General features: G+C 42.1%; 1 protein-coding gene across 4 annotated transcripts in view; it reads left to right on the top strand.

Moving 5' to 3' along the window:
- The window catches only part of TEX11 (testis expressed 11), a 301,033-nt gene that overhangs the window by 115,342 nt on the left and 158,640 nt on the right, over window positions 1-27,051 (top strand). For all 4 annotated transcript variants that reach the window (XM_077284979.1, XM_077284978.1, XM_077284977.1 and 1 more), the window contains one exon: window positions 25,223-25,308. In XM_077284979.1, the coding sequence (XP_077141094.1) occupies window positions 25,223-25,308 (86 nt within the window). The remainder of the gene's footprint in view (window positions 1-25,222; window positions 25,309-27,051) is intronic.

The raw sequence follows: 27,051 nt of genomic DNA, 5'->3' as shown, positions 1-27,051 counted from the left end.
TTATAACCAGTCATATATAAAAAAGAATCGCACGTCCCCTGTTTTTCTGTCACAATGCAGGGTATAGAAGGACTATTCTCTCCTCTCCCCCCCGCACAAAGCCACACTCCACTCACCCAAAGGGGAAATGAAATTAAAAGAGGAGGAACTATAACTAAATAAATTTGAGGAGAGAAAAGAAAATAAATAGAAAATAAAAATTAAAAGAATGAGTTCAATAGGAGATGAGATTAACTCTGCCTGTGCTTCCCAATGTTAAGGAAGTCCTTATCCTTTCTCCAGGTGGATCCCAAGAAGACTTCACTCTGGGCTGAGATAGGGTCCCGGCTGAAACGGTGGGGCCTGGGGGCCACACTACAAGAAGCCAGCAAAGGCCTAGTGAATCAGGAGGGCCGTTTACTCACTGGGGCCACAATGTCCAGCTTGTTGAACAGGACGACTCCGCTCACCTCCGCTTTGCCAGCCACTTCGCCTCCGATGGTGTTTCCCGGAACAAGGCGGACCCAGGACTCCAATATCAGCTGCCAAATCAGAGGGCCAAATGCCCGGCTCCAAACTGAGGCCAAATATGGCGGGAAGGCGCCTTTACACCGCGGCCGCGATGTCCCACTGTCGTCGGCTCCGACAGAGCCTCCCACCACCACCTCACCTGTCGGGTGCTCCGCTCCAGTGGTCTCGCCCAAGGCTGGCCGGGTCCGTCTGGTAAGTGTGTCGTTCGGGTGTAACACACTCGTGTCCTCCGGCTCCTGTTCGTCACTCGGTGGAGCCGCGCCTCCTCCGCGGCTCTCTCAGTCACTCTCCAGCCGCATCCAGAGCACGATCGTTCCGGAATCACGAATCCTATCCCCCAGCCAGGTATTTCCGGGCACCGTTAGCAATGCGGTCAGAATGGCTGTAGTCTGCCTCACCGCCGCGTGGCCCGCTCTCAGGCCGCAGGTCGGGTCTCACCCACCAGGAAGGATAGCAAACGGCAGGGACTCCTGGGCAAGATAATGCGCATACCCCTGTAATCCTCTTTTCGTGGTGAATCAGAGCCGATATAATCAGTCGGTGTTTGAGGGTTGTAATCAGGGATGACTCCAGATTAGATTTCTCATTAACAGGGAGCACTTCTAAAATGCGGCCATCTTAGTTGGCTCCGCCCCCGGAAGTCAATAACTAACATTTTATACCAGGCATTTTTTTAATTCTATGTATTATTTTTACTATTATCATTTAGCGGCCTCCGGCTTCATTTCGAGCCATGGCGACCTGATGGATGAATGCTTTGTAGGAAGATCGATCTTGTGCAATCATAGATGGGTCCTGCCATTATCTTGATAGTATGGTGGCTGGTCTTCTTCGACGTGTTTCTTCTATTATTCTGACCACAATGTCCTTCTCCAGTGATTGCTCTCTTCACATGAAGTTTCCAAAGTAGGAAAGTCATTGCTTGGTGATACTAGCTTCCAGTGACATATCTGGCTTTATTTATTCCAAATTTGATTTGTTTGTTCTTTTTGCTTTCCATGGTAATGATAATATCCTTCTCCAACACCACATTTCAAAGGCGGCGATTCTTCTTATGTCTTATTTCTTTATAGTCCAAATTTTGCATCGGTATGTTACCACAGAAAATACCAAAATATGTACAAGCCATGAAAGACAAACTGTTTATCGCCAGAGTAATGTTCCTCGATTTGGAGATCTTTCCAGTGACTTCATTCATTGCCATCCATCTCAAATGTGTCATACCTGGCAGTAGTCAATATCTCTGTCTTCTAAAGTGTTGAATAGGTTGAATAGGTTAGTGTTGAATAGGTTCTTTAGAAGGGCATAGATCTGGGGATTTATTCTGATGGAATATAGGCTGAACTGGAAGGACAAATGTCTTTTTTCAGCCTTGCTAGCTATGTAATAGCAGTCCCACGTACCAGGTTTCCATCTTGACACTCTACTAAGTCCTTCATTCCATCTACGCTTGTTTGTATCAATATTGTGTCATCTGCATATTTTAAGAATGTTGATGATTTGTCCATATGCAAATTGCCTCTTCAGAGAAAAAGAGTATTTTAACTCTATAGCGCCACCTGTTGGAAGTAGCGGTCCTACAAGTCATAATCAACCCTTTAACGAGTCGTGCAATTTGACTTAGGATAAAAGCCAAATCAGTATCTCAATTCGCAGACAGTGTGTTTCGGACTGTTGGTCCTCTTCAGTGCGAAGCATGAGAGATAATTTGGCTAGGTGAGACGCTCTGGTGATGATTTGTCCAGCAATTTTGATTTCTTTTTCGGCAAGTCCAGTCTTCATTTTATATGTAGAAGATATTTTCAGGAAGAGAAATGGTGACAGGATGTAGACTTGTCTGATGCCTTGCTCTACTTTCAACCATGCAGTGTCCCATTTATACTGTTGCTTCTTGGTTGATATAAAGGCTCCTAATGAGGCTGATCAGATGATTCAGCTGTGTATTTTAGAGTGTTGGTGATTCATCCAGAATTTTGATTCCTTCCCAGTTTTTAGCAAGTCCAGCCTTCCTGAAAATAGCTTCTTTATATAAATTGAAGGTAAATCATAACAGTATGCAGCCTTGTCTGACGCCTCGCTTTACTTTGAACCATGTCGTATCCTGTTCTGACTGTTGCTTCTAGGTCGATGTAAAGGTTTCTAATGAGGCTGATCAGATAGTTCAGCACACCCATATCCTTCATGGCATTCGAAAGTTTCTAATGATCAACACAGTCAAAGGCTTTGCTGTAGTCGATGAAGCAAAAATAGAGCTCCTTGTATTCTTTGACCTTTTCCATTATCCATCTAATGTTAGCAATCCCATCTCTTGTTCCTCGGCCTTTTATGAATCCTGTTTGTTCCTCTACCAGTTATTTGTCAAAGAAAGGCTGTAACAGTCTTTGTGTCACGATCCATTTTTGGATTTGTGGCAGCTCTGGTTCCACTTAGTTTAACCCCTTAGTGACGGAGCCAAATTTTTGAAATCTGACCAGTGTCACTTTATGTGGTAATAACTCTGCAACGCTTCAACAAATCCCAGTGATTTTGAGATTATTTTTTCATGACACATTATACTTTATGATAATGGTAAATTTAGGCCAATATGTTTTGTGTTTATTTATAAAAAGTATCAAAACTTTTAGAAAAATGTTAAAAAATTTGCACTTTTCTAAATTTGAATGATTATCTCTTTAATCCAGATGGTCATACCACAGCAATCTATTAATAAATAATATTTCCCACATGTCGGCTTTATATCAGCACCATTTGTAAAATGTTATTTTATTTTGTTAGGATTTTATGAGGTTTAAAAATGTAGCAGCAATTTTTCATATTTTCAAGGAAATTTACAAAATTTCTTTTTTTAAGGACTTATACATGTTTGAAGTGACTTTAGGGGTCCTATATATTGGGAAACCCCCAAACGTGATACCATTTTAAAAACAGCACCCCCTGAGATATTGAAATCTGCTGTCAGTTAGTTTGTTAACCCTTCAGGTGCTTTACAGGAATTAATGCAAAGTGACACGACAGAAATGAAAATGTGTATTTTTACCACCTAAATGTCTGTAACTTCTGAACAGATTACCACAGCCGACAGACTATAAGGCCACTATTTGGTCATGAATTGCCATGGCAAACATCAGGACCACACAATCATGATCTGAGGGCACCAATTTGGATAAAGAGGAAGCCCTCACGCTCTTTTATCCATTTGTAATGGTGTAGTCACTATTGACAGCAGCATCTAAGGGGTTAAGCAGATTTGGATGGTGCAAACACTGATAGTGGCTGATACAGCAAGTTGTCAGCTACAGTGGACAACCAACAGATGCTGGATTGTCACCTGTACGGGGAGGCTATTCTCTTATATCTCAGGTCAGTTAAAAGATGTATTGGCTGTCATTAAGGGGTTAAAACTTTTTTCCTTTTGGCCCATTGGGGGTCAATTTCAATTTCTTCCCCCCCCCCCAACCCCCCCCTGCAATCTGATGTTGCTGCAGTCCTCCTGATTCAGCTGATGCAAGTGGTGACCACTCCCACCATCCTTTAAAAGGTCACCTGATGCATCAGCTGACTGTTGGTGATAGAGCAATCTTCAGTGACCAAGCCTGAGTGAGGAGCTCTCTGGGTGCAGTGGTGCTTCTGCTGGGTTCATTATCCTGGTGCCTTTATTCTGCTGTGTGGCGCTTTGCAGCAGAGAAAGCTAAGTGTTTATTTCCTCATCCCTTTCGTGTTTGTCACTATCCCCCGTGTTAAAGGGAACCTGTCACCAGTTTTTTTAATCATCTAATAGAGTGTGAACTATACATTCCCCAACTACTTGTGAAATCCCCCGACTCCCCATGAATCCCCCATAAGAACCTTTTATATTGCTCCCGCGCTGTATGGAAATATCCTCGGTACGGTCCGATGGGCGTTGGTTCTGGCCCCTCTCTCCACCCCAAATCGGCATGCTGTACACATTCCGTTCTGTGAATAGTGTTGTTCGCGTACAGGTCCCGCGTGTGCACCTTCAAATTGCCTTCTGCATCTGCGTACTATGCTTTGCCCAACTGGAGGCAAAGCCGAAAAGCATTAGTACGCATGCACCGGTAAACTACATCCTGGAACACAGCGAAAGACTTCAGGGACATAGTACTTCCAGAGCATGCGCACTAATGCTTTTTGACTTTGCCCGCAGTTCGACAAAGCATACTGCGCACGCGCAGAAGGCAATTTGAAGGCGCACGCCGCGGGACCTGTATGCGAACAACACTAGGAGCGCGGCCAGGTAAGAAGAAATTTTTTTATTATTATTATTTTAATTTGTTTCAGGATGGAGACACAAGGACGGGGGCAGAAAGCAGACACAGGGGCAGAATTGCAGACACGGGGGCAGAATGGAGACAAGGGAGCAGAATGGAGAATGTGGGGCAGAATGGAGACTGTGGTGCAGAATGCAGACACTGGGGCAGAATGGAGACTGTGGTGCAGAATGGAGACACTGGGGCAGAATGGAGACACTGGGGCAGAATGGAGACACTGGGGCAGAATGGAGACAGTGGGGCAGAATGGAGACAGTGGGGCAGAATGGAGACACTGGGGCAGAATGGAGACACTGGGGCAGAATGGAGACACTGGGGCAGAATGGAGACAAGGGGGCAGAATGGAGACAGTGGGCAGAATGGAGACAGTGAGCAGAATGGAGACACAGTGGGCAGAATGGAGATATGGGGCAGAATGGAGACAGATCGGGCAGGAATATGGGGCAGGATGGAGACAGATGGGGCAGGATCATGGGACAGATGGGTGTTATGAACTGGTGGCCTAGGAGCAGCATGAGACGTACTCTGGAGAAGGTGGTACCTGTACTGACCGCAGGCCCTGAACTTAACACCGCAACTAGAAGTAGCCGTGGAATGTACCCGTCACTCCCTAGACATCTTGACACAGCCGGAGGACTAATTACCCCTAGAGATAGAAAAGGGAAAACTATCTTGCCTCAGAGGAAATTCCCAAAGGATAGACAGCCCCCCACAAATATTGACTGTGAGAAGAGAAGGAAATAACATATGGACTGAAATCAGAATTTAGCAAAGGAGGCCACTTCTAGCTAAATAGAAAGGATAGGACAGAGTACTATGCGGTCAGTATTAAAACACTAGAAAATATCCACCACAGAAAATACAAAATCTCCACATCTAACTAAAGGCATGGAGGGTATATCTGCATCTCCAGAGATACCAGCTTGGCTAAACAAATCCTTATACAGACCAAGCTGGACAAGACAAAATATGGAAAATAACTAGAACGATCAGGCCCACAGCATGTGGACTGCAGAAAACAAAGCCAGCACTTATCTTTGATGAAATGAACAGCTAGCAAGAGAGACCAGGCAGGGAAGTGAATCCTCCAGGAAACAATGGACAACTGGCACTAACTAAAGGGTAAAGCAAGACTAAATAGCCCAGTCAGAATTGCAATAAGTGGACACACCTGATGAATGCTGCGATCCTAAGACAGCAGCACTACCACTTATAACCACCGGAGGGAGCCCAAGAGCAGAATTCACAACAGATGGGGCAGGATGGAGACAGATGGTGTAGGATGGAGACAGATGGGGCAGGATCATGGGAAGGATGGGGCAGGATCATGGGGTGGGATGGGGAGATCATATGGGGCAGGATGGGACATCACATGGGGGCAGGATAGGAAAACATATGGCTGGAGCCAGGATTGAGACACACGGGGGCCAGGATGGGGAATATTGTTACCATAGGAGCTAATTAAGGGATATTATTACTGCAGTAATGTATTTTGTTTTATTTTATGAGAATACTGTTTTAAATGGGGGTGGGGCGGTCCTGTTACTGTGCAGACCAACACTGTCGGTTTTTTCTTCATCTGTTGTAGTTTACAATTTGGGAAAAAAATAAGTAATGTGTGCTGCAAGTGGTGCTCTAGATAACTGTTATTTCCTGCAGAGACGATAACTGGCTGGATGAACTGACGGTGGTCTGTGCTGGATGAAGATTAAAAGCAAAGATGAAGGACTTCACCTAGAGACGTCACTGGTGAGTCAGTGTGTTAGCTGTACACTGATGCTATACACTGAATATTATATACAGCGGTCCTGTGTACAATGTCACCAGTGATCACTGAATTACCTTTACATTATACACTATATACAGAGCACCAGTCTATAATGTTACTGGTGATCACTGTATTACCTGTACACAGACACTGCATACTAAGTACAGATCTCCTGTGAATACTGGCACTTATGGTGATATTAGTTTTTTTTTATTACTGATCAGTATTGTAGTATTCAGTCACTATGTGGTGGTAATATGTTGTCCGGCCATGGTGTGGTGGTATTTGTTCCTTACATGTGCTATTATTTGGTCACTATGTGGTGGTAATATGTGGTGATATGTGGTCTGTTCATGGTGTGGTGGTATTTGTCCTCTGTATGTGGTATTATTGGTGATCATATGGTGGTAATATGTGGTCTGGTCATGGTGCGGCACTGGTATTTGTCCTCTGTATGTGGTATTGGTCATTTTATAAATTGAAAAATAAATAAAAATATACCTAAATTGTATTGGATACTTTAACAAATGTTTAATAGGTTAGAGTAGGGTAGGGCCCGACCCTGTCGTGTTGGCGGCTTTAAAAATCTTTTGATTGTGGACAGTTCAAGGGGTGGAGGCGGAGCTGCGGAGGAGCCTTGGCGGAATCTCAAGGGGGCCATGAAAATTTTGCCAGTATGGGGCCCCGAAATTCCTAGTGGCAGCCCTGAGTTGGACCCACACTGATCTATCAATTGTCTCCTATGGTTTTTGGAGTCTAAAGTACTCCTTTAGACTGAATGTTTAGTTCATTAGCTAATAGGAGGAGGTGCAAGCATTAGCACAGATGCAGGAAAGACCTGATGGGCCCCAAGGTGCATTGCATGGAGTGTCCACATATGGTGCTGAGATTTTAGCCTGGTGTCAAGAGCCCAACCTGTTTAAATTGTGTTTTTAGAGTCACATTGCATCAAGTATCACATTTGCAGAGCCCCTGAGGTACCAATACAGCAGAAACACCTCAGAAGTGACCCCATTTTGGATATTGTACCTGTCACAAAATCTAGGATTGTCTCGAGCACAGCTACTCTACAGCATTTTATAACATTGGGCTGTGAAACTGAAAAATGTTTTTTTTTACAATAAAATGTTGCTTCATCCCCAAATATTTAATAGACAAGGAGTAATGGAAAAAGTTAAAAAGCCGCCTTGCAAGTCCTGCCTTCAGTGCTATTTGATTTGTGTGTTCATCTCAACCTAAAGCTCAGCCTCACTTCTATTTCATCTCCATCTGTAACTAAAACTTCAGTCTTCTTACTTTGGCTTATATTTATGTTATATCATCCCAACTTCCTCATGTACTCATTTTTATTGTAACATTCTGAATGTATGTTCTTGTTTTGGTTATTCATTTGCAATCAAGACTGATGAAGGGTCTCCTATCTGAACGCTTGCAAAGTATACAGTAACTTTTCTGATTAGCCAATAATGGTATCCTTCCTTTTGTCTTCTTTGACAAAAGTATTCAGTGTCTTCCATAGTATAAAAACCAAACAAACAAAACAGAACAAACACACATGCAGTGAGCTCCTCCTAGTGACCGGAGAAAGAATTGTATCATTTATTTTGACTTCTCTACAGCTCAGAGGGATTTCCAGGTTCTCAGAAAACCTCCTAAGACACCTAAGGCTACTTTCACACTAGCGTCGTGCACTGCACGTCGCTATGCATAGTTTTTTTCTCCATTGACTTGCATTAGCGACGCAGTGCGACGCATTGCCACACGTCGCAACCGTCTTGCGACGGTTGCGTCGTGTTGCGTCAGACCGTCGCCACCGAAAAACATTGCTTGTAACGTTTTTGGTGCTTCGTTCCCGTCTTTTCCGACCGCGCATGTGCAGCCGGAACTCCGCCCCCGCCTCCCCGCACCTCACAATGGGGCAGCGGATGCGTTGAAAAACAGCATCCGCTGCCCCCGTTGTGCGGCGCATTCACTGCTAGCGTCGGTACATCGCAACGATGCAATTCGTCGTGCGTCGTCCGACGCTAGTGTGAAAGTAGCCTAAGTGAAAGAAATGCAGTACCAAGTGGACTCGTAAACTCCGGTCCACTCAAATCTCCTTTCCTCAGCTCTTATATGTTCCTTACACAACTGTCTCTCCGTCAGATTTGCCTTCCAAGATTGAAGCCTTTAGACCCAACCTGCAAAAACCACCTCTTTTAGAACAGCCTACAACCTACAATAAACCTGCTGCCACTTTATTGTTAACACAGTGGTAGTCTGGGGTGCCAAGGGCCCACCAGTAACCAATTCCAGGCCCCACTTTTCAGCTACATGCAAATGTGACATTATACTCAATCACAAGTTAATATAACAATGAGCTGGGTAGATTGATAAATGAATAAGATGCTGCCACTGTCTGTACATAGTGATTCATGTATATTGTGCGAAGTAGTGCTCATATATGAGGGTGGTGGCCCATTCTTACACAGGAGCCCTCTGGAGGATTCTCCTGCTCTCCTGTCCAAGCCTGCTAACAGAGTTGTTCCAACTCCTACCACAACCTACTGTGTCCTTCCCCAGTTCCAGTTGATTGTAAGCCTATGAGGGCAGGGTTCTCTTTCCTTCTGTACCAGTTGTTTGTAAGCTTTTGTTTATTATACTTTCTTGTATTTTGTGTACCGCATGTGTTATAGTGGTGCTTTAAAGTTTGTGAACCCGTCAGAACTTTCCATGTGATTTTAAATTAGAAAAGGGGACCAAATAAAACAAATGAGTAAAATAAATTATACATTTTTGAAATGATGAAATTGATTCAATATCTCATCTCTGTGACTGGCAAAAGTATGTGAACCTTTAAGATTAGCAGATAGTATGAAGGTGAAATTAGAGAGCTATTTACAATCAATTGGATGACAATCAGGTGTGGGTAGGTGACATGTTTTATTTAAAGAACATGGACATGTCAAAATTTGATATTCACATCACATTGTTGTGGAAGTGTATCATCATGAACAAAGGTGATTTTTGGAGACCTCAGAAGAAAAGTTATTGATGACCTTCAGGCTGGAAAAGGTCACAAAACATCACTATAGAGTGGTCAACCGCCAAAGATCACTCCAAGAGCAAGATGTGTAATAGTATGCAAGGTTACAAAGGAACCCAATGTAACTTTCAGGCAACTAAAAGCCTCTCTCAAATTAGCTAATGTTAATGAGTTCACGATAGCAAGAACACTGAACAACAATGGTTGCCTTCCTCCAGAGCCCTCTCACTCACCGGTGGTATCGCCACATGATGGACCTGGGTAATAAGCATCATCCCCCTTGCAAGTTTCCTGCCAAGTACTGGAGTGCTGCTTATCTCTTACCACATCACAGCCCCACAGGGTCACATTAGCTTTCCCCCTCCTGGGCATTCCTACTGAAGGGTGGGCTTGCCATATGTCTTACTGAGGCACTCAGCGCCATTCCTGTCACAAGTCCTTTGCATATTCAAGTAGCGCTGTTCCTCTCCTGTTATGTGAATAGCCCCACCAGGTCCAGTTGGCATTACCATCACCAGACTGCATACAGCCACCTTTATTCCCATAATTTCATATGACATCCAGCACAAAACTGTTAACTGTGGATTCACTTTCTTCAACCGGGATATTATAACAAAGTCTTTCTTTTCCAGTTTTCTCCAATAAGGTAATTCTGATGAAGGTCCTATGACGGACCAAAAACATTTAATTTAATCTATTTGGTCTGGATGTACAATAAAGAAGGAATAATTTTTTTTCAAATACTGAGTGCCAAGTAATTTTTTTGCCTAATTGTATAGGTTGGACACCCGACTTGAGCACCACCAGCAGCATTATTCCAGAGTGCCATGTTATTTATGTCCATGTTTTATTTAAAGAACATGGATATGTCAAAATTTGATATTCACAACACATTGTTGTGGAAGTGTATCATGAACAAAGGTGATTTCTGGGGACCTCAGAAGAAAAGTTATTGATGGCCTTCAGGCTGGAAAAGGTTACAAAACATCACTATAGAGTGGTCAACCGCCAAAGATCACTCCAAAAGCAAGATGTGTAATAGTCTGCAAGGTTACAGAGGACCCCAATGTAACTTCCAGGCAACTAAAAGCCTCTCTCAAATTAGCTAATGTTAATGAGTTCACGATGGCAAGGACACTGAACAACAATGGTTGCATGACAGGATTTCAAGGAGAAAGCCACTGCTCTCCAAAAATAACATTGGTGTACAGTATATCTGCAGTATGTTAAAGATCACCTGGACAAGCCAGAAAGCTATTGGAACAATATTTGAGGTTAGAGCAGATTAAAATAGAGCTTAGTTTAAATAAGAAGAATTATGTTTGAAGAAAGAGAAATCCTGTATTGTAGCATAAAAACCTCAGAAGATCACACAGTGACTGTAGTAGTATCATGGTTTGGGCCTGTATTGCTGCATCTGGGCCAGGAGAGCTTGCCATCATAGATGGAACAATAAATTCTAATTTCCAAAGGAAAATGTCAGGAGATCCGCACATGAGCTAAATCGAAAGAGAACGAGGGTCATACACCAAGACCACGACCCAATGCATACAAGTCATTCCACAAAAGAATACGAGAGAATAAAGTTAACATTTTGGAATGACCAAGTCAAAGTCCTGACCTTAATCCTATAGAAATGTTGATGAAAGACCTAAAGTGAGAAGTTAATGGGAGGAAACCACCAACATAACAGAATTTAAACTATGGTATTTTTTAGATAGTAACGTGCTACTACTCCTTCAAGCCAACATGCTGTTACCAGAAATGTAATTTAGATGCTGTTATTGCTGCACAACGGGGTGACATCAGATACTGAAAGCAAAAGTTCACATACTTTTGATACTCGCTTATCTGTGATATTAGATACTTTTCCTCATTATTTTTGACTCATTTGTTTGATTTAGTTCTCTTTATCTACTTTTAGTACTTGTGTGAAAATGTGTAATTTTAGGTGAAATTTTATATATACATAAACTCTTTTCACATGCACAGAACCCTGGAATTAATGGTGCTATAATATACATTTTTAAATAATAATAGTAAAAATTATATATTTTACCTGCGCTAAATAATAAAGTATATTAGTCAATCATTCACGGTGAGTGTTTACCTGTTTGGAGGGAAGGGTGCTCAGGTTTCTCTGTTAGTATGTATATCAGGTCAGGGGTTCGCTGGGGGTAAGGGCTGTGATGAAAAGAAGGGGGGAAGAAAGAGATATCCTTCAGGTAACACCAAAGGCCCTTTTAAGCAAGCAATACAAGGTTTTTTTCCATGTCAAAAATGTAAAATGTGTAAATCACTAAAACCAACTAGACAAAAACATGTGTTATCAAAGAATGGCACAAAAATCCCCATTACAGATTTTATAACATGCACAACGCAAGGGGTGATTCACGTTATGGAATGTCCATGCGGGAAACAGTACGTAGGATGCACCAAACATACCCTGTGTAAAAGGATTAATGAACATCTTCGAAATATACGTAATAAATATAATGAACACCCATTATCTAAACATTTTTTAATTCACCATGAGGGATCTATACAGAGAATTAAGGTATCATTCATTAAAGTAGTCCAACATGATTGGCGAGAAATGGGGACTTCATAAGACAAATGTCCCGTGAAGAAACAAAATATATCTTTCAGATGGACACATTGAAACCCAGGGGCCTAAATAATGAAGTGGAACTGTTCGCATTCAATTAAACCTGTGGGAGATGAACCGCAGGTATATAAAGCCATTCAGCGCAGGGGGAGCCAACCCTGATGAAGAAATCCGTAGCTATTCCGAAACGCGTAGATTTTCTGGCTCCCACTGCGATCCGTAGTATCTCCAGGGGCACCACGTGACTTACGATCAAGTGACCCGAACGTCACCGCAGGTCCTGCAAAGCATCGCGCAAGGATCCTCAAGCACAGGCCGCGCGAGCGTCCGTCACCGGCCGGGACGGCGCTCGTACAAGCCGCCTGGAAGCCGACAAACAAAGACAACATCCACTAAGCTAAGTAACCTGCCCTACTATTACCGCCCAGGATTCATGGACAGCTTTTAATGTAATTTACTCTTTGCAAGTATCAGCACAGGTACTCAATTGTAACTATACTTTTTTTTGGGGGGACTCCTTATATAAGCGAATTTACCAGCCTAATAAGCACCGGGGTCCTTTCTCCGGCAATCCAGCTGTGGGGTAATAGTGTAAGCACTCCTTGATCATAGGATCACATTATATATATATATATATATATATATATATATATATATATATATATATATACACACTGTATATATATACACTGTATATATATTATTCATCTTTTAGTATTCTAATTGTTTTTATTGTTAAATGGGGTTATGACATTTCATATATAACAATTAAGGGGCACATGAGTGACCTAGTCATTGAGACATATCTCTTTCTTCCCCCCTTCATTTCATCACAGCCCTTACCCCCAGCGAACCCCTGACCTGATATACATACTAACAGAGAAACCTGAGCACCCTTCCCTCCAAACAGGTAAACACTCACCGTGAATGATTGACTAATATACTTTATTATTTAGAGCAGGTAAAATATATAATTTTTACTGTTTTACAATTATTCATTCCTTTGTGTGGTACAGAATATTACCCGCAGCTATCTTTATCCACCTATACTAGCGCCGCTACCCTATAAACCTTTTTTAAAATAATAATAATCTAACAACCCTTAGGTTGTACAATTAAGGTTCCGTATATACTCGTATATAAGCCGAGTTTTTCAGCACTTTTTTTGTGCTGAAAACGCCCCCCTCTGCTTATACATGAGTCAATGTCCCAGAAGACAGCGGGGGAGGGGGAGCGAGCGAGCAGCAGGGTCACAGGAGGCAGGAGCTGGTGGCTGCGGCTAAAGCCTGTGCCCTCTGCTAAAGAGAAATTAATATTCACTGCACTTGCAATGAATATTCATTTCTCTTATTGAGTACACAGTGTCAGCCGCAGCAGCCAGTTCCAGCAGCAGCCGGGCTATCATGGGTGCACGCTACTTAAGTGTAATGAATATTCACCTCTCTCCACTCCCATAGGCGTGGAGAGTGGTGAATATTCATTACCTTAGTGAGCAAGGACATGTGATCGCTCAGCCGCAGATGCTGCCGGCACAGGAACAAGATGATGCGAGGGAGCGCAGGGAAGGTAAGTAGGATGTAGTTTTTTATGCTTTTCTCATGGCGGCCATGCATGCAAGGATAGGGATGAGGAGCCACGCAAACAAGTATGGGGATAAGGAGCCATGCATACAAGGATGGGAATAAGGAGCCACGCAGACAAGGATAGGAATACACCAAACTCATCGGACTAACATTACAAGTTGCCGAATGAAGAGATCCAGAAAAAATTAAAAGTACAATGCTTTATTCACATTATTCATAAAAACCATAACGCCTGATGAAATCATAGTAGTAGAATATCAGAGCGCCCTAACGAAGGGGGACATTGAACTGTGTGCTAAACAATCAATCAAGAATAAGTAATACATATTACCAGGACGGCAGGTATAAAGGTGGAGATTGCAGTCACACAGAGGTCTCAGCGTCTCTCCTCACCCCAACACACGTTTCACATCCAGCGTCTTCCGGGGGCTGTCCTGATAATATGTACTACTTATTCTTGATTGAATGTATATTATTATTATACTTACCTAGTGAAGCAGCTTAATGCATTGTGCAATTTTATGTGTAAGTCACTGGACTGTAATTAAATTGGCAATAGGCATCTAGTATGGGTGTTTGATTTGCCGGACGTTTAGCACACAGTTCAATGTCCTCCATAGTTAGGGTGCTCTGATATTCTATTATTATGATTTTTATGAATAATATGAATAAAGCATTGTAATTTACATTTTTTTCTGGATCTCTTCATTCGGCAACTTGTTAGGTTAGTCCAATAAGTTTGGTTTTTCTATTGTGAAGTGCCAGCTCTTCTTTACTACTGAATACTCATATGTAATCAGTCAAGGATAGGAATAAGGAGCCATGCAGACAAGGATGGGGTTAAGGAGCCATGCAGACAAGAATGGGGATAAGGAGCCAGATGAGTCGCCCGCCAGGGCCGTGGGGTACTCGGCACCAGGTCCAGTGTTCACAGGGGAATGTCATGGTGGTGACCCGGTCCGTGGCCCTGGGCACCCATGTAAAAAGGGGAAAGTCTTTAAAAGGTATTTGGTGAATAGAGTTTATGTTCGTGACACCACCTGTGGTGTTCGGTCAGTGGGGATCAACGCTGCTTTAAGGGGTCCTCTGGGGTGATGTTATGGCAGCTAGATGGTATACCTTCCCACAGGTGAAGTATGTCCCCAGGGCTCCCAGTGTGTAGATGGAAGATGGTGAATGGCGCAGGACACAGGTTTGCAGTCTCTTTACCTGGTTTACTGAAGACTTCAGGCAGCCACAGTCCAGGGTACCAGATCACAGGGCAGGCAGTGTCCGGCCAGCTTGGAAGCAAATCCAGATTCTCCTTTACCAGGTGGAGTTAGAAGCCTTCCTCTAGCGCGGTGGTGTTGTAATCCCTTACTGCCTATGGCTTCAGATAAGGTCCTCACAGTTCTTCTCTCTGTCCCCCATATAGGATAGGACAATACCTGCATGACAGGTAACTCAAGCCTTTTTACAGGGACTCTAGCACGCCCCGGGCCCTGTGTTACTGTGTCTCAGGTGTGTGTGGCGGACAGGTAACTTGCAGTTCAGCTGTCCTGCCAGTCTCTGCTGTAAGTCGTAGAGTCCCTTACAACCTCGGTGTTCCGACTACTGGTGACCTGTGCCTCAGAGGGAGGCAGCCTGCTCTTAGCTGGTCTCCCCTGATGTTACTCTCCTGTGCTTCGCTCTCCTGCACTCTCACTGAACAATGTTTGGCTTTCTGTATGTCTCTTTCCAGGAGCTGTAGTACTTCAGACTAAACAAAGCAAGATTTCCAGCTCCAGGACGTAAATATAAAAATATTGTATCTTTATTCCATAATTTAAAATAGCAAAGGCTGACAAAAGAAAGGCAGTCATGACTGAACGCGTTTCGAACACTAAGTTCTAAGAACTTAGTGTTTGAAACGCGTTCAGTCATGACTGCCGTGTGATCTCTTCTCTGGTTTTTTGTCAGCCTTTGCCTTTGCTATTTTAAATTATGGAATAAAGATACAATATTTTTATATTTACGTCCTGGAGCTGGAAATCTTGCTTTGTTTGGTGCTTCATACACCTTACAGTGGAGACGTCTTTTCCCTGCTCGGATGCTACAACCACAGCTTTTGGACTTTCATGGGTGAGCTGAATACTCTTGCTTTTTTCAGTACTTCAGACTACACGTCCCCTTCAGACCTTCTGACACTTTGTCGGTCTGCTCTCTTCTGTCTCTCTGACAATCTAATCCCTCTTTCCCTCCAAACCACAATATATATGGGGGAGTCGCCTAGAAATAGGATCAAAAGCTCCCCCTTGTGGCCTGGAGTGTGAACATGTTGTATGCATTGTGGTTACCTGATAAACGATATCCTTCATCGCTTCCAAACATAACATCACTCTCCCCGTGAGGAAAGCAATGCTATTGTGATGACCAGGACCCTGGGGTGCCAAACATGCAGACAAGGATGGGAATAAGGAGCCATGCAGACAAGGATGGGAATAAGGAGCCATGCAGACAAGGATGGGAATAAGGAGCCATGCAGACAAAGATGGGAATAAGGAACCATGCAACCAGGATGGGGATGAGGGGATAATGCATGCCTGGCTTATACTCGAGTCAATAAGTTTTCCCATTTTTCTGTGGCAAAATTAGGTGCCTCGGCTTATACTTTGGTCGGCTTATACACGAGTATATACGGTAATTCTTTTCTTTCGTTTTCTCTGAACCCTAAATGCTTTATGGCCTTTCCTAACCATTCATGATAAGACTGACTTTGATGCTTGGACATTATGCTCTTTGGCACTTGAACAAAAATCAAACTGGAACACACTGTGACATATGTATGCAAATTTCTATTAATTTCACAATTATATGTAGATTATTAGGCAAAAGTTTGGACACATTTATTTTTTTCCCTTTTTTACTCTTTTTAAAAAATTTGTAAAGTCGCTAAGATGCAATGTAAGTGGACATATACCACAAACACTAGCAAAGCTATTGGCCTCTTTAATGAATACATGAACTTTACTGCTCCTCTGGAACAGGGAAGGATTTATCTAGAGAGGATTAAACACTTTAGGGAGAGATATAATATTGTTCTCAGGCTGTTCTCTTCAGCTGATAAAGATAAAATAATTCTATCTACAGACATATCTATCAATTGCAAGGAGAAGCTCACTGTGTAATTAGAGTAGAAGCTTTGAGACCCCTGGATCTTAATGACCACAGTGATTTAAGTTATTTTCTTTGATGAAATCTAATCAGCTGTGGAATTGCCTTTTATGTATGCTGTTTGATGTACTTTTGTACTTCTTGTTTTTAACCCCTAAGGATGTGGCCTAGTTTGTTACTTACATTTTCGGCCATACTACTTGAATAAGTGTAAAACACAATTTTTCAGGTCTTATTTCTTTTTTTTTTCTAAAGCCTTAACTATATTTTTGTTTACTTTTTAGTCACACTAAAGGGTTTTAACATCCTCTCATTGCATAGATGCATTGTCAACTATGGTATATATGAAAGGTTAAAGCGTTATTCTCAAGTTGTTTCTTGAGCAGCACACAGCTCTACAGGCTCCTTCCTTCATTATTACAGGGGCGAATTAACAGTCAATTAACGGTCTATGAGTGCACTTTTTCTGGATTGTACACTATCACTATATTCGCATATAAAAATAACAGTGCCTTTGAACAAGGGAGCAGTGATTAAGAGAATTGCTCTGGATAATGGTGATGTTGGGGGAGCGGTGATTTTGCAGTACTGATAACAGCAGCGCAGGAGCTGTGAGAATGGGAGGAAAGTGAGAAGCTTACTACTGTATAGAATGCAATGAGATGGAGAGCCTTGGATGGTAACAATTCACCAGGAATATAACTACTGTGTAACCTTGGCCAGGCTCTGGTGGCCCATCTCCTTGCCAACAAGCCATTCACTATGTAAGATAAATGCTTTCACAGAAGGAGAGTGACAGGTAATAGAAAAACAAGTAAGTGACAAACTTGTTCATTTTCATACTGTTTAATTAAAGCAAATTAATAATATGAGAATTTTAAAAAGTTACGGACCTCACAACATTATATCACAAACCAAATTTTGCTTCTAAAGTTCTGGCTGCAAAAAATAAAATAAATAAATAAATATATATATATATATATATATATATATATATATATATATATATATATACTAGATGGCGGCCCGATTCTAACGCATCGGGTATTTTAGAATATGCATGTCCACGTTGTATATTGCACAGTCCACGTAGTATATTGGTCAGACACGTAGTATATTGCCCAGCGACGTAGTATATTGCCCAGCTACGTAGTATATTGCCCAGCCACGTAGTATATTGCCCAGCCTCGTAGTATATTGGCGAGCCACGTAGTATATTGGCCAGCCACGTAGTATATTGCCCAGCGACGTAGTATATTGCCCAGCGACGTAGTATATTGCCCAGTGACGTAGTATATAGCCTAGTCACGTAGTATATTGCCCAGTGACGTAGTATACAGCACAGAGCCACGTAGTATATTGCCCAGTGATGTAGTATATTGCCCAGCTACATAGTATATTGCCCAGCCACGTAGTATATTGCCCAGGCACGTAGTATATTGCCCAGCCATGTAGTATATTGGCCAGCCACGTAGTATATTGGCCAGCCAAGTAGTATATTGCCCAGTGACGTAGTATATTGCCCAGCGACGTAGTATATTGCCCAGCCATGTAGTATATTGCCCAGCCACGTAGTATATTGCCCAGTGACGTAGTATATTGCCCAGCGACGTAGTATATTGCCCAGCCATGTAGTATATTGCCCAGCGACGTAGTATATTGCCCAGCCATGTAGTATATTGGCCAGCCACGTAGTATATTGGCCAGCCAAGTAGTATATTGCCCAGTGACGTAGTATATTGCCCAGCGACGTAGTATATTGCCCAGCCACGTAGTATATTGCCCAGTGACGTAGTATATTGCCCAGCGACGTAGTATATTGCCCAGCCATGTAGTATATTACCCAGCGACGTAGTATATTGCCCAGCCATGTAGTATATTGGCCAGCCACGTAGTATATTGGCCAGCCAAGTAGTATATTGCCCACTGACGTAGTATATTGCCCAGTGACGTAGTATATTGCCCAGCCACGTAGTATATTGCCCAGTGACGTAGTATATTGCCCAGCGACGTAGTATATTGCCCAGCCATGTAGTATATTGCCCAGCGACGTAGTATATTGCCCAGCCATGTAGTATATTGCCCAGCCTCGTAGTATATTGGCGAGCCACGTAGTATATTGGCCAGCCACGTAGTATATTGCCCAGCGACGTAGTATATTGCCCAGTGACGTAGTATATAGCCTAGTCACGTAGTATATTGCCCAGTGACGTAGTATACAGCACAGAGCCACGTAGTATATTGCCCAGTGATGTAGTATATTGCCCAGCTACATAGTATATTGCCCAGCCACGTAGTATATTGCCCAGGCACGTAGTATATTGCCCAGCCATGTAGTATATTGGCCAGCCACGTAGTATATTGGCCAGCCAAGTAGTATATTGCCCAGTGACGTAGTATATTGCCCAGCGACGTAGTATATTGCCCAGCCATGTAGTATATTGCCCAGCCACGTAGTATATTGCCCAGTGACGTAGTATATTGCCCAGCGACGTAGTATATTGCCCAGCGACGTAGTATATTGCCAAGCCATGTAGTATATTGCCCAGCGACGTAGTATATTGCCCAGCGACGTAGTATATTGCTCAGCGACGTAGTATATTGCCCAGCCACGTAGTATATTGCCCAGTGACGTAGTATATTGCCCAGCGATGTAGTATATTGCCCAGCCATGTAGTATATTGCCTAGTGACGTAGTATATTGCCCAGCGACAGAGTATATTGCCCAGCCATGTAGTATATTGCCCAGCCATGTAGTATATTGCCCAGCCACGTAGAATATTGCCCAGTGACGTAGCATACAGCACAGAGCCATGCAGTATATTGCACAGCGATGTAGTATACAGCACAGAGCCACGTAGTATATTGCACAGGGATGTAGTATACGGCACAGAGCCACGCAGTATATTGCACAGCGATGTAGTATACAGCACAGAGCCACGTAGTATATTGCCCAGCCACATAGTATATTGCCTAGCCACGTATGTCACAGGTTAAAAAATAAAAAATAAACATACTCACCTTCCGATCCGAGGGCCCCTTGTAGTTCTAACATACTCATCATACTTGTAGTTCTGTCGCCTGTGCGAGGTACAGGCGGCAGCTTCCGGTCCCAGCCTGCTCGCGCAGGGCCTGTGATGACGTCGCGGTCACATGACCGTGACGTCACGGTTGGTCCTTCTGCCAGACCATCCGTGCCAATGGAACGTGGCGGTTGCATCGCGAGGAGCGGGAAAGGCGGTGTAGGTGAGTATATAATCATTTTTTATTTTTATTATTTTTAACATTAGATGTTTTTACTATTGGCGCTGCATAAGCTGCGTCAATAGTAAAAAATTTGGTCACACTGGGATAATAGCAGCAGTAACGGAGTGCGTTACCCGCGGCATAACACGGTCCGTTACCGCCAGCATTAACCCTGTGTGAGCGGTGAGCGGAGGGGTGTATGCGGGCGCCAGGCAGTGAGTGCGGGGAGTAAGGAGCGGCCATTTTCTTCCAGACTGTCCGCGTCGCTGATTGGTCGCGGCAGCCATGACAGGCACCTGGCGAGACCAATCAGCGAACTAATAACCGTTACAGACAGAAGGACAGACGGAAGTGACCCTTAGACAATTATATAGTAGATATATATAAATAGTATACATTTTCTACTTATACTGACCTGAATAATCATTGCCAGGTCATTTTCACTGCATAAAAAAATGCTATTACATGGTACATCACATGTGAACGGACAAATAAAAATGTTATAGCTCTTGGATGAAGAGGAATAAAAAACAAAAAGCACCAAACTAAAAAATTGCCGTCATTAAGGGTATAAATAATGTTTCAAAACAATGTCAATTGGAATGGCCAAGCAGGGTTCTGCTCACATGCATTGCCCACCATATATTATTCCGGTTTGACTGTTCCATTTAGATCAGACGAATGGAACAGATAAATTAAACTGACGTCCTCTGCATTCCTGTGTCAAACAAAAGCAAAGGGGACGTTTTACTTAATATGGGGTCCCCCTGGTTTCTGTTTGATTTTAGAATTGAAAAAAAGTTCTGCCTGTGGGACTAGCTTGTCCCTTAGATGGCCCAGTGAATGCCGTAAAAAAAATGTCTTAAATGTATATTTTTTCGGTCACGTGACCTCAGAAGAAGTGAATGAAAACCTTCTAAAAGTACAGTTCGTCCTGCAAAAAAACAAGCCCTTATACACACCAGTTGCAGAACAAAATACAAAAGTTATAGCTCTTATAGGTATGCAAAAAAACACCTTTTTTAAATTAAAGTTTATTGTGAGAATGTAACATAAACAACCTACACATATTTGGAATCACCATGTGCATAATAACCTACACTATAACATTAGTTTGCTATTTATACCACACAGTAAACAAAAAAACAGAATTGCTGTTTTATGATTATTTTCAAATTTTTAAGAAACATAACAGATTAAGAAAACAAAGCTAGAATACCTGTTTTATGGTAATTTTGCTTAAAAAATGTTAAGAAGTGATTAGCAATTTTCATGACCCCAAATTAGTAACAATAAGAACTTCAGCTCATCAAACAAAATATCCGCACACAGGTTTATTTACAAAAAGTATGGAGCTCTTACATTAGATATATATATACTATATATATAAAGAAAAATGGATTTTATTGGAGAAAAGTTGTAAAATGTGAGCAGGACACAGGACAGTCTGACCGAACAGTGACCACTCTGCACCACCTCATTCAAGCTTGGGGACGTGTGCAGATGTGTCTTTGTGTTGTTTTGGTGCGGATCTGCTGGGCTTTGTAGTGCCACAGATGATTTTAGCCTGTGCCAGCACTTCTGCTGTTGCTACTCATTGAAGGCTAGAAGAACAGAGAATAGATTCTTAAATCTAATATATGGAGTCAGATAGTTGCAGGAGCTCAGTACTTTTTTTTTAGTGATTTCCGTTTAGTAAGTGTAGGATCAGAATTTTAGTGGAAAATGTTTGCAGTAATTATACTACAGTTTTTTTTCTACTAATATATAGAATCAAAATTTGCATCAAATAGTTGCAAGTGCTCAATAATTTTTTTTACGGACATCATTGAATGTGGTTTTGAACACTTTTGCAGGTGCAGTTTTTAAAATATTGTCACTTTTTAGCATTTTCTGTAATGTAGACCCTTCAGAGTCACTTCAAATGTGTTGTGGTCCCCCCAAAAAAAATGGTTTTGTAAATTTTGTTGGAAAAATTAGAAATTGCTGAAAAACTTTTAACCGTTCTAACTTTCTAACAAAAAATGTTTTAAAAAACTTATGCTGATGTAAAGTAGACATGTGGTAAATGTTATTTATTAACTATTTTGTGTGACAACTTTTATGCCCATAAACCAGATATTTAAGTCAGAAAATTGTGAAAATATTCAAACTTTATGATAAATTTCCAATATTTTCAAAAATTAACAAAAACATTGTTCAAAATTTGCAACTAATCTAAAGTACAATGTGTCACAACAATTTTTTTGCAGAATCACTGGGATTTGTTGAAACATTTCAGAATTGTTACCACATAAAGTGGCACTGGTCAGAGTTGTAAAATTTGGCTTAGTCAGGAAAGTGAAAACCAGCTGGTTGGTGAAGGGGTTAACTAATCTCATTTTTTAACCTAGGTCATGGGAGACAACTGTAAACTGGGTAAAGGAACAGGGGCAAATCTATTAATATGGTTTTGTATTTATAGTGCAAACTTTGAATGTGCCAAATTTGTGGGGGGGGGGGGGGGGTTATATAAATTGATACATTTTGGGTCTCTTTAGAAGGGAAACAGTCACGTGAGAAAACACTGTTAACCTACAGATATAAGGTTAATCTGCAGCTTAATAGCGTTCTTAATCTGCCCAGCGTCCAGACTTGGAGCCTTGCTGCTGGAAGGAAGAACTGTATTCCTCCAGAATGCATTGGGTTTCAGTCACGGGGGCGACACCGGCGTAGGTTGAGTCATCGCTCTGTGTATAGAGAGCGGCACTTGTAACCTTGCCCCTGCTACTGATGGACAACTGACATTAATGCTGAGCTACTGTCAGTCAGCGTTTTTTCACGTGACAGGTTCCTTTAGTTTTACAATACTTATTATTTGGCTTACTATGTGTCACAATTTTGTGTCAAATTTTGGATCATTTTTGTCCCACATTTTTGTATACTAGGCCACATCTGTTTTAATGAAGCCACATCCCTTCCTGTAAAGTTATGCCATCCACCAGTACCCCAACACATTTATGACACAATACACAAGGCATTTGACAGTTCCCATAATAATATTGTAAGCCTCTGCAATGTTGCATCACCTGTGACATAAAACAAATCTCCACTAATAGCGCCAAACTGAGTGGAACCCAAGAGTTTTTATGACAGTCTGTAAATTAAAGGCAGGTTGCCTAACCAAACTATAACTATAAACTAAGAACATAGTCTGAAATGAGACACTGTATAGCAAATTTTTACTGGGACATTATACCCTAGATGGCTGTGTAAGGTAGTGAGTGACTCACACATCAGGAATGCACAGAGGCTTGTACAGATGAATGTTGCCATCTACTGACCAGAGACAAAAGAGATGGGAACTAACAGAACAATGCAGGAACTAAAATTAGAAGATTGGTTGCCTGAGGGAGGAGATAAACCAGATGCACAGGGACGTGTGATCTACTGTGACTCAGGTAGAAAATATAAAATCTCCCAAAGGCCAAGACAGAGGGTGAGTCAGCAGCCAGACTTGTATCAGGTCAGATGTGTCAACTGAATTGGCTTATAGCCGCATCGTAGACGATGGGAAGCAGCAGGATGAGGTCCTTAGCCGAGACCAGAAGAACTAATCAACGTTATGGAAAATTGCTCAGGATAGCAGTGGGATGGGGTCCTTCACCCAGATCAGGAGGGCCTACTTAAAGGGATGGTCAATCAATTGAACTGACAGGCCCTGAGCCCTACTAAAAGGGATGGTCAATCGAGTGAGCCGAAAGGCTTGGAGGACTACTTAAACGGACAGTTGATCGAGTAAGCTAGAGGCCACGAGGCCTACATAACAATGCAGAAAGACTTGAGCTTCGCTCTAAAACACAGAGGCAGCCTCTATACCTCGTTTGTTCAAGGAATTGCCAGCAGGCCACAGCACAAGACTTGTTGCCTAACTGGAAAACAGCTGACTCCCATTAGGGTCCGTCGAGGTGACACCTAGCAACAGACTGGAAAGTTAGGCAAAGACTGCTATGTGATGAGTGATGACGCTAACGTAGACGAATCATGTACTAAGAGCAACTTCCATAAATATAATTTGGTGTATTATTTAGCTAACGATGTGATTCAGATTGTATTGTATAAGTTAGTATTTAGGTATATCAAAACAACAAGTCAAAGTGTCGTATAACAGATTAACGTTTTGTGATTTGCAAATTGTCATTTGCCAGGCTTTGAATATTTGGTGATTTGAATTGTAATTGGCAAATAAATAGCAAATTTATTTATTTATGCATATTTTGTGCCACTGTATCTGCCTACCTGATTTACAGGCTACAAGCTTAATTTATACTGTCAATTTGAGCTGACAGACTCCCTTAAAGTTTTATATCTCCAGTTACCGTAATAGTTCTGTTAATATTACACCTGTTTAAAGAGTTATTGCCATCTTAATAAATGGGTTTTGTCAATTTAGTGCTTATTAACATTTTCAGCTATTCTTGAAATATTAACATTTTTCTTTACAGTGTGTAGCCTTGGAGACTGACAACCCTAGACTGTAACATACGCACAGTGCTTACAATCCAATTGAGCTTGCAAGCATTGTTTTGACAATGTCAAGGATTTCTGTAGCGTTCTGTTATCTCCTAATTCTGGTCAGCTTCCGCTTAGTTCTGCCAAGCTAAATGTATACTTCAAATAGTGCTAAACGGCTAATTAGAGCTATCTGTCAGTCAAGATGTAGGGGGAGGGATGACCGTGTATTCACTGTGTAGTGACCGGTGACTGGTACAGAGCTCTGCACTGATGACTTGAAGCAAGTGGCTGCAGGGAGAATAAGTTAATTTTCTCTCTGTTCCTGTACTTCTCATAAACCTGTAGATGTGATTTAAATGCTAATTACCTGTAGATTACTAAGATATCTGCAGGTAAATATCATTCTTGTAGATGTCAGGTTCCCTGTAAGATCTATTGATATCAATAGTTAAAAATAATCCATGAGATGATAAACATACATTTCTAAGAGCAGAACCAATATGCTTGAGTGATTAAGCCTAGCTTAAATTTGCATGTTTTTTTTTAAATATCATTGTTAATTTTCAGCGCACCACACAGGAAAACAGCTACCTCTTGAACTCTTGAACAACTTGCATCATGTCTTGTGGGATTGTGCGGCCAAAAGATTTGAGGTCCAGTATCATTTTTCTGAATAATCTATTGTTATGATGACCAGTGTAGAACTGCTAATAGTGACAGACCACATGGGCATGTACATTAGAACTCAATGCCGAATAGCATAGTCTTAATTAACATTATCTGCATCCTCAGGATACATGATACAGTTGAATACAATATCGGAGCAGGGAGCTGTCAACTCCTTGCTCCATCATTAAATGGATCAAATCAATAAGTCTGCATTCAATTTGTGTGACTGCAGACTTATGAATCCTCCCAGTGCATGCCCTGTGCACTTTGGGGATTCACCGGTTTCTAGCCCGGACTGGAGGGTATATATGTTTTATAAATACTCCCAAACAGAGCCCGCCCAGTGGGCGAGGCCAAGCTTCCATACACTTGTATGGAGCAAGGCCCCTCCCTCTAGTTGGCCACACTCACTGGATGGCCACTTCGCTAGTCGGGCCTGGGCCTCGCTCAGTACAAGGGAGTATATATAATTTATACATACCCTCTGGTCCTGACTCAGAAATCGGCGAATCCCCGCTGCTAGTGTGTGCGCTAGGGAGATTCATAAGTCTGCAGTCACACAGAGTGACTACAGACTTATCGATTTGGACCTGACAACCCCTTTAAGACTGCACACATGAGTCTCAGAGAATCTATGGGGTCATCATACTGTGTGTGGAAGGGAAACTGTGGGGTCATCATACTATGTGTGGGGGGAATTGAAGGATTATCGTAACATTGGTCCATGTGGTGTCATCAGCCTGTGTGCGTGCGTGTGTGTGTGTGAAATGTGGGGACATCATAATGTCTATGTGAGAACTGTTGGGCCATCACACCATGGGGGAATCACTGAGATTATCATATTTTGCGATGGGTGGAGTGTAGGGACATCATACTGTTTTTGGGGAACATTGTCCAGTTGTTCGTCTGAGGTTTTTATACTGTGGGGGAGGGGATTTGTGGAGCATTGTACTGTGTGAGGGGGAAATTGAGGTTATCATACTGTGGATGGGAGTCACTGTGAGGTCATCGTATTGTGGGATCATCATACTGTGTGGGGGAGAAACTGTGGGGTCATTATACTATGAAGGTTCACTGTGGCAGCATTATACTGTATGTGGAGGAACTGTGGTGGAACATACTGTGAGGAGTCACTGTGAGGCCATCATTCGGCAGTGGGCAACTGTGGGGAAATTCTACTGTATGGGGGGCCTCATAATGTGTATGATGGAACTGTAGGAACTTCATATTTAGTAGGGGCACGGTGCTGACATTTTACTATGTTGGAGTCATCATACCTTGCGTAGGGGCTAATTGTGTGAGTGAATTATCTGTGAGGGTAATGTACTGTGTCTAATGAGGCATCATACTGTATGGGAGCCAATCCCCCCGATTGTAGTATTTGAAAACACTAAGGCTTCAGTAGGAGCAATAATTTTGTGTTCAAGCCATAATTTTGCACATGGCCCTCTCTCCATCCTTAAGAATTGAGAGGTATGAATTTCTGTGACTGTGTCTATGTGCTATGTTCTGTGAACCCACCTATGACAATTTTTTTATTTATTTATTTTTCTTTAGAAGGGGTGGGGGTGGCGGGTGGTGAAATACACAAACAGTAATTTGGGCATTTTTCATAGTTTTTTTCTATGCCTTGTAATGTAAAAATTGTAATAGTTGCATAGTTTGGATCGTTATGGACACAGCAATACATATAGTGCCTGATTCATCAACCTGCTTATGCCATAATT

The sequence above is a fragment of the Ranitomeya variabilis genome, chromosome 2 (genome assembly GCF_051348905.1).
Source record: "Ranitomeya variabilis isolate aRanVar5 chromosome 2, aRanVar5.hap1, whole genome shotgun sequence".
In the NCBI taxonomy this organism is placed as follows: Eukaryota; Metazoa; Chordata; class Amphibia; order Anura; family Dendrobatidae; genus Ranitomeya; species Ranitomeya variabilis.
This window is presented reverse-complemented; position numbering and strand designations above follow the sequence as displayed.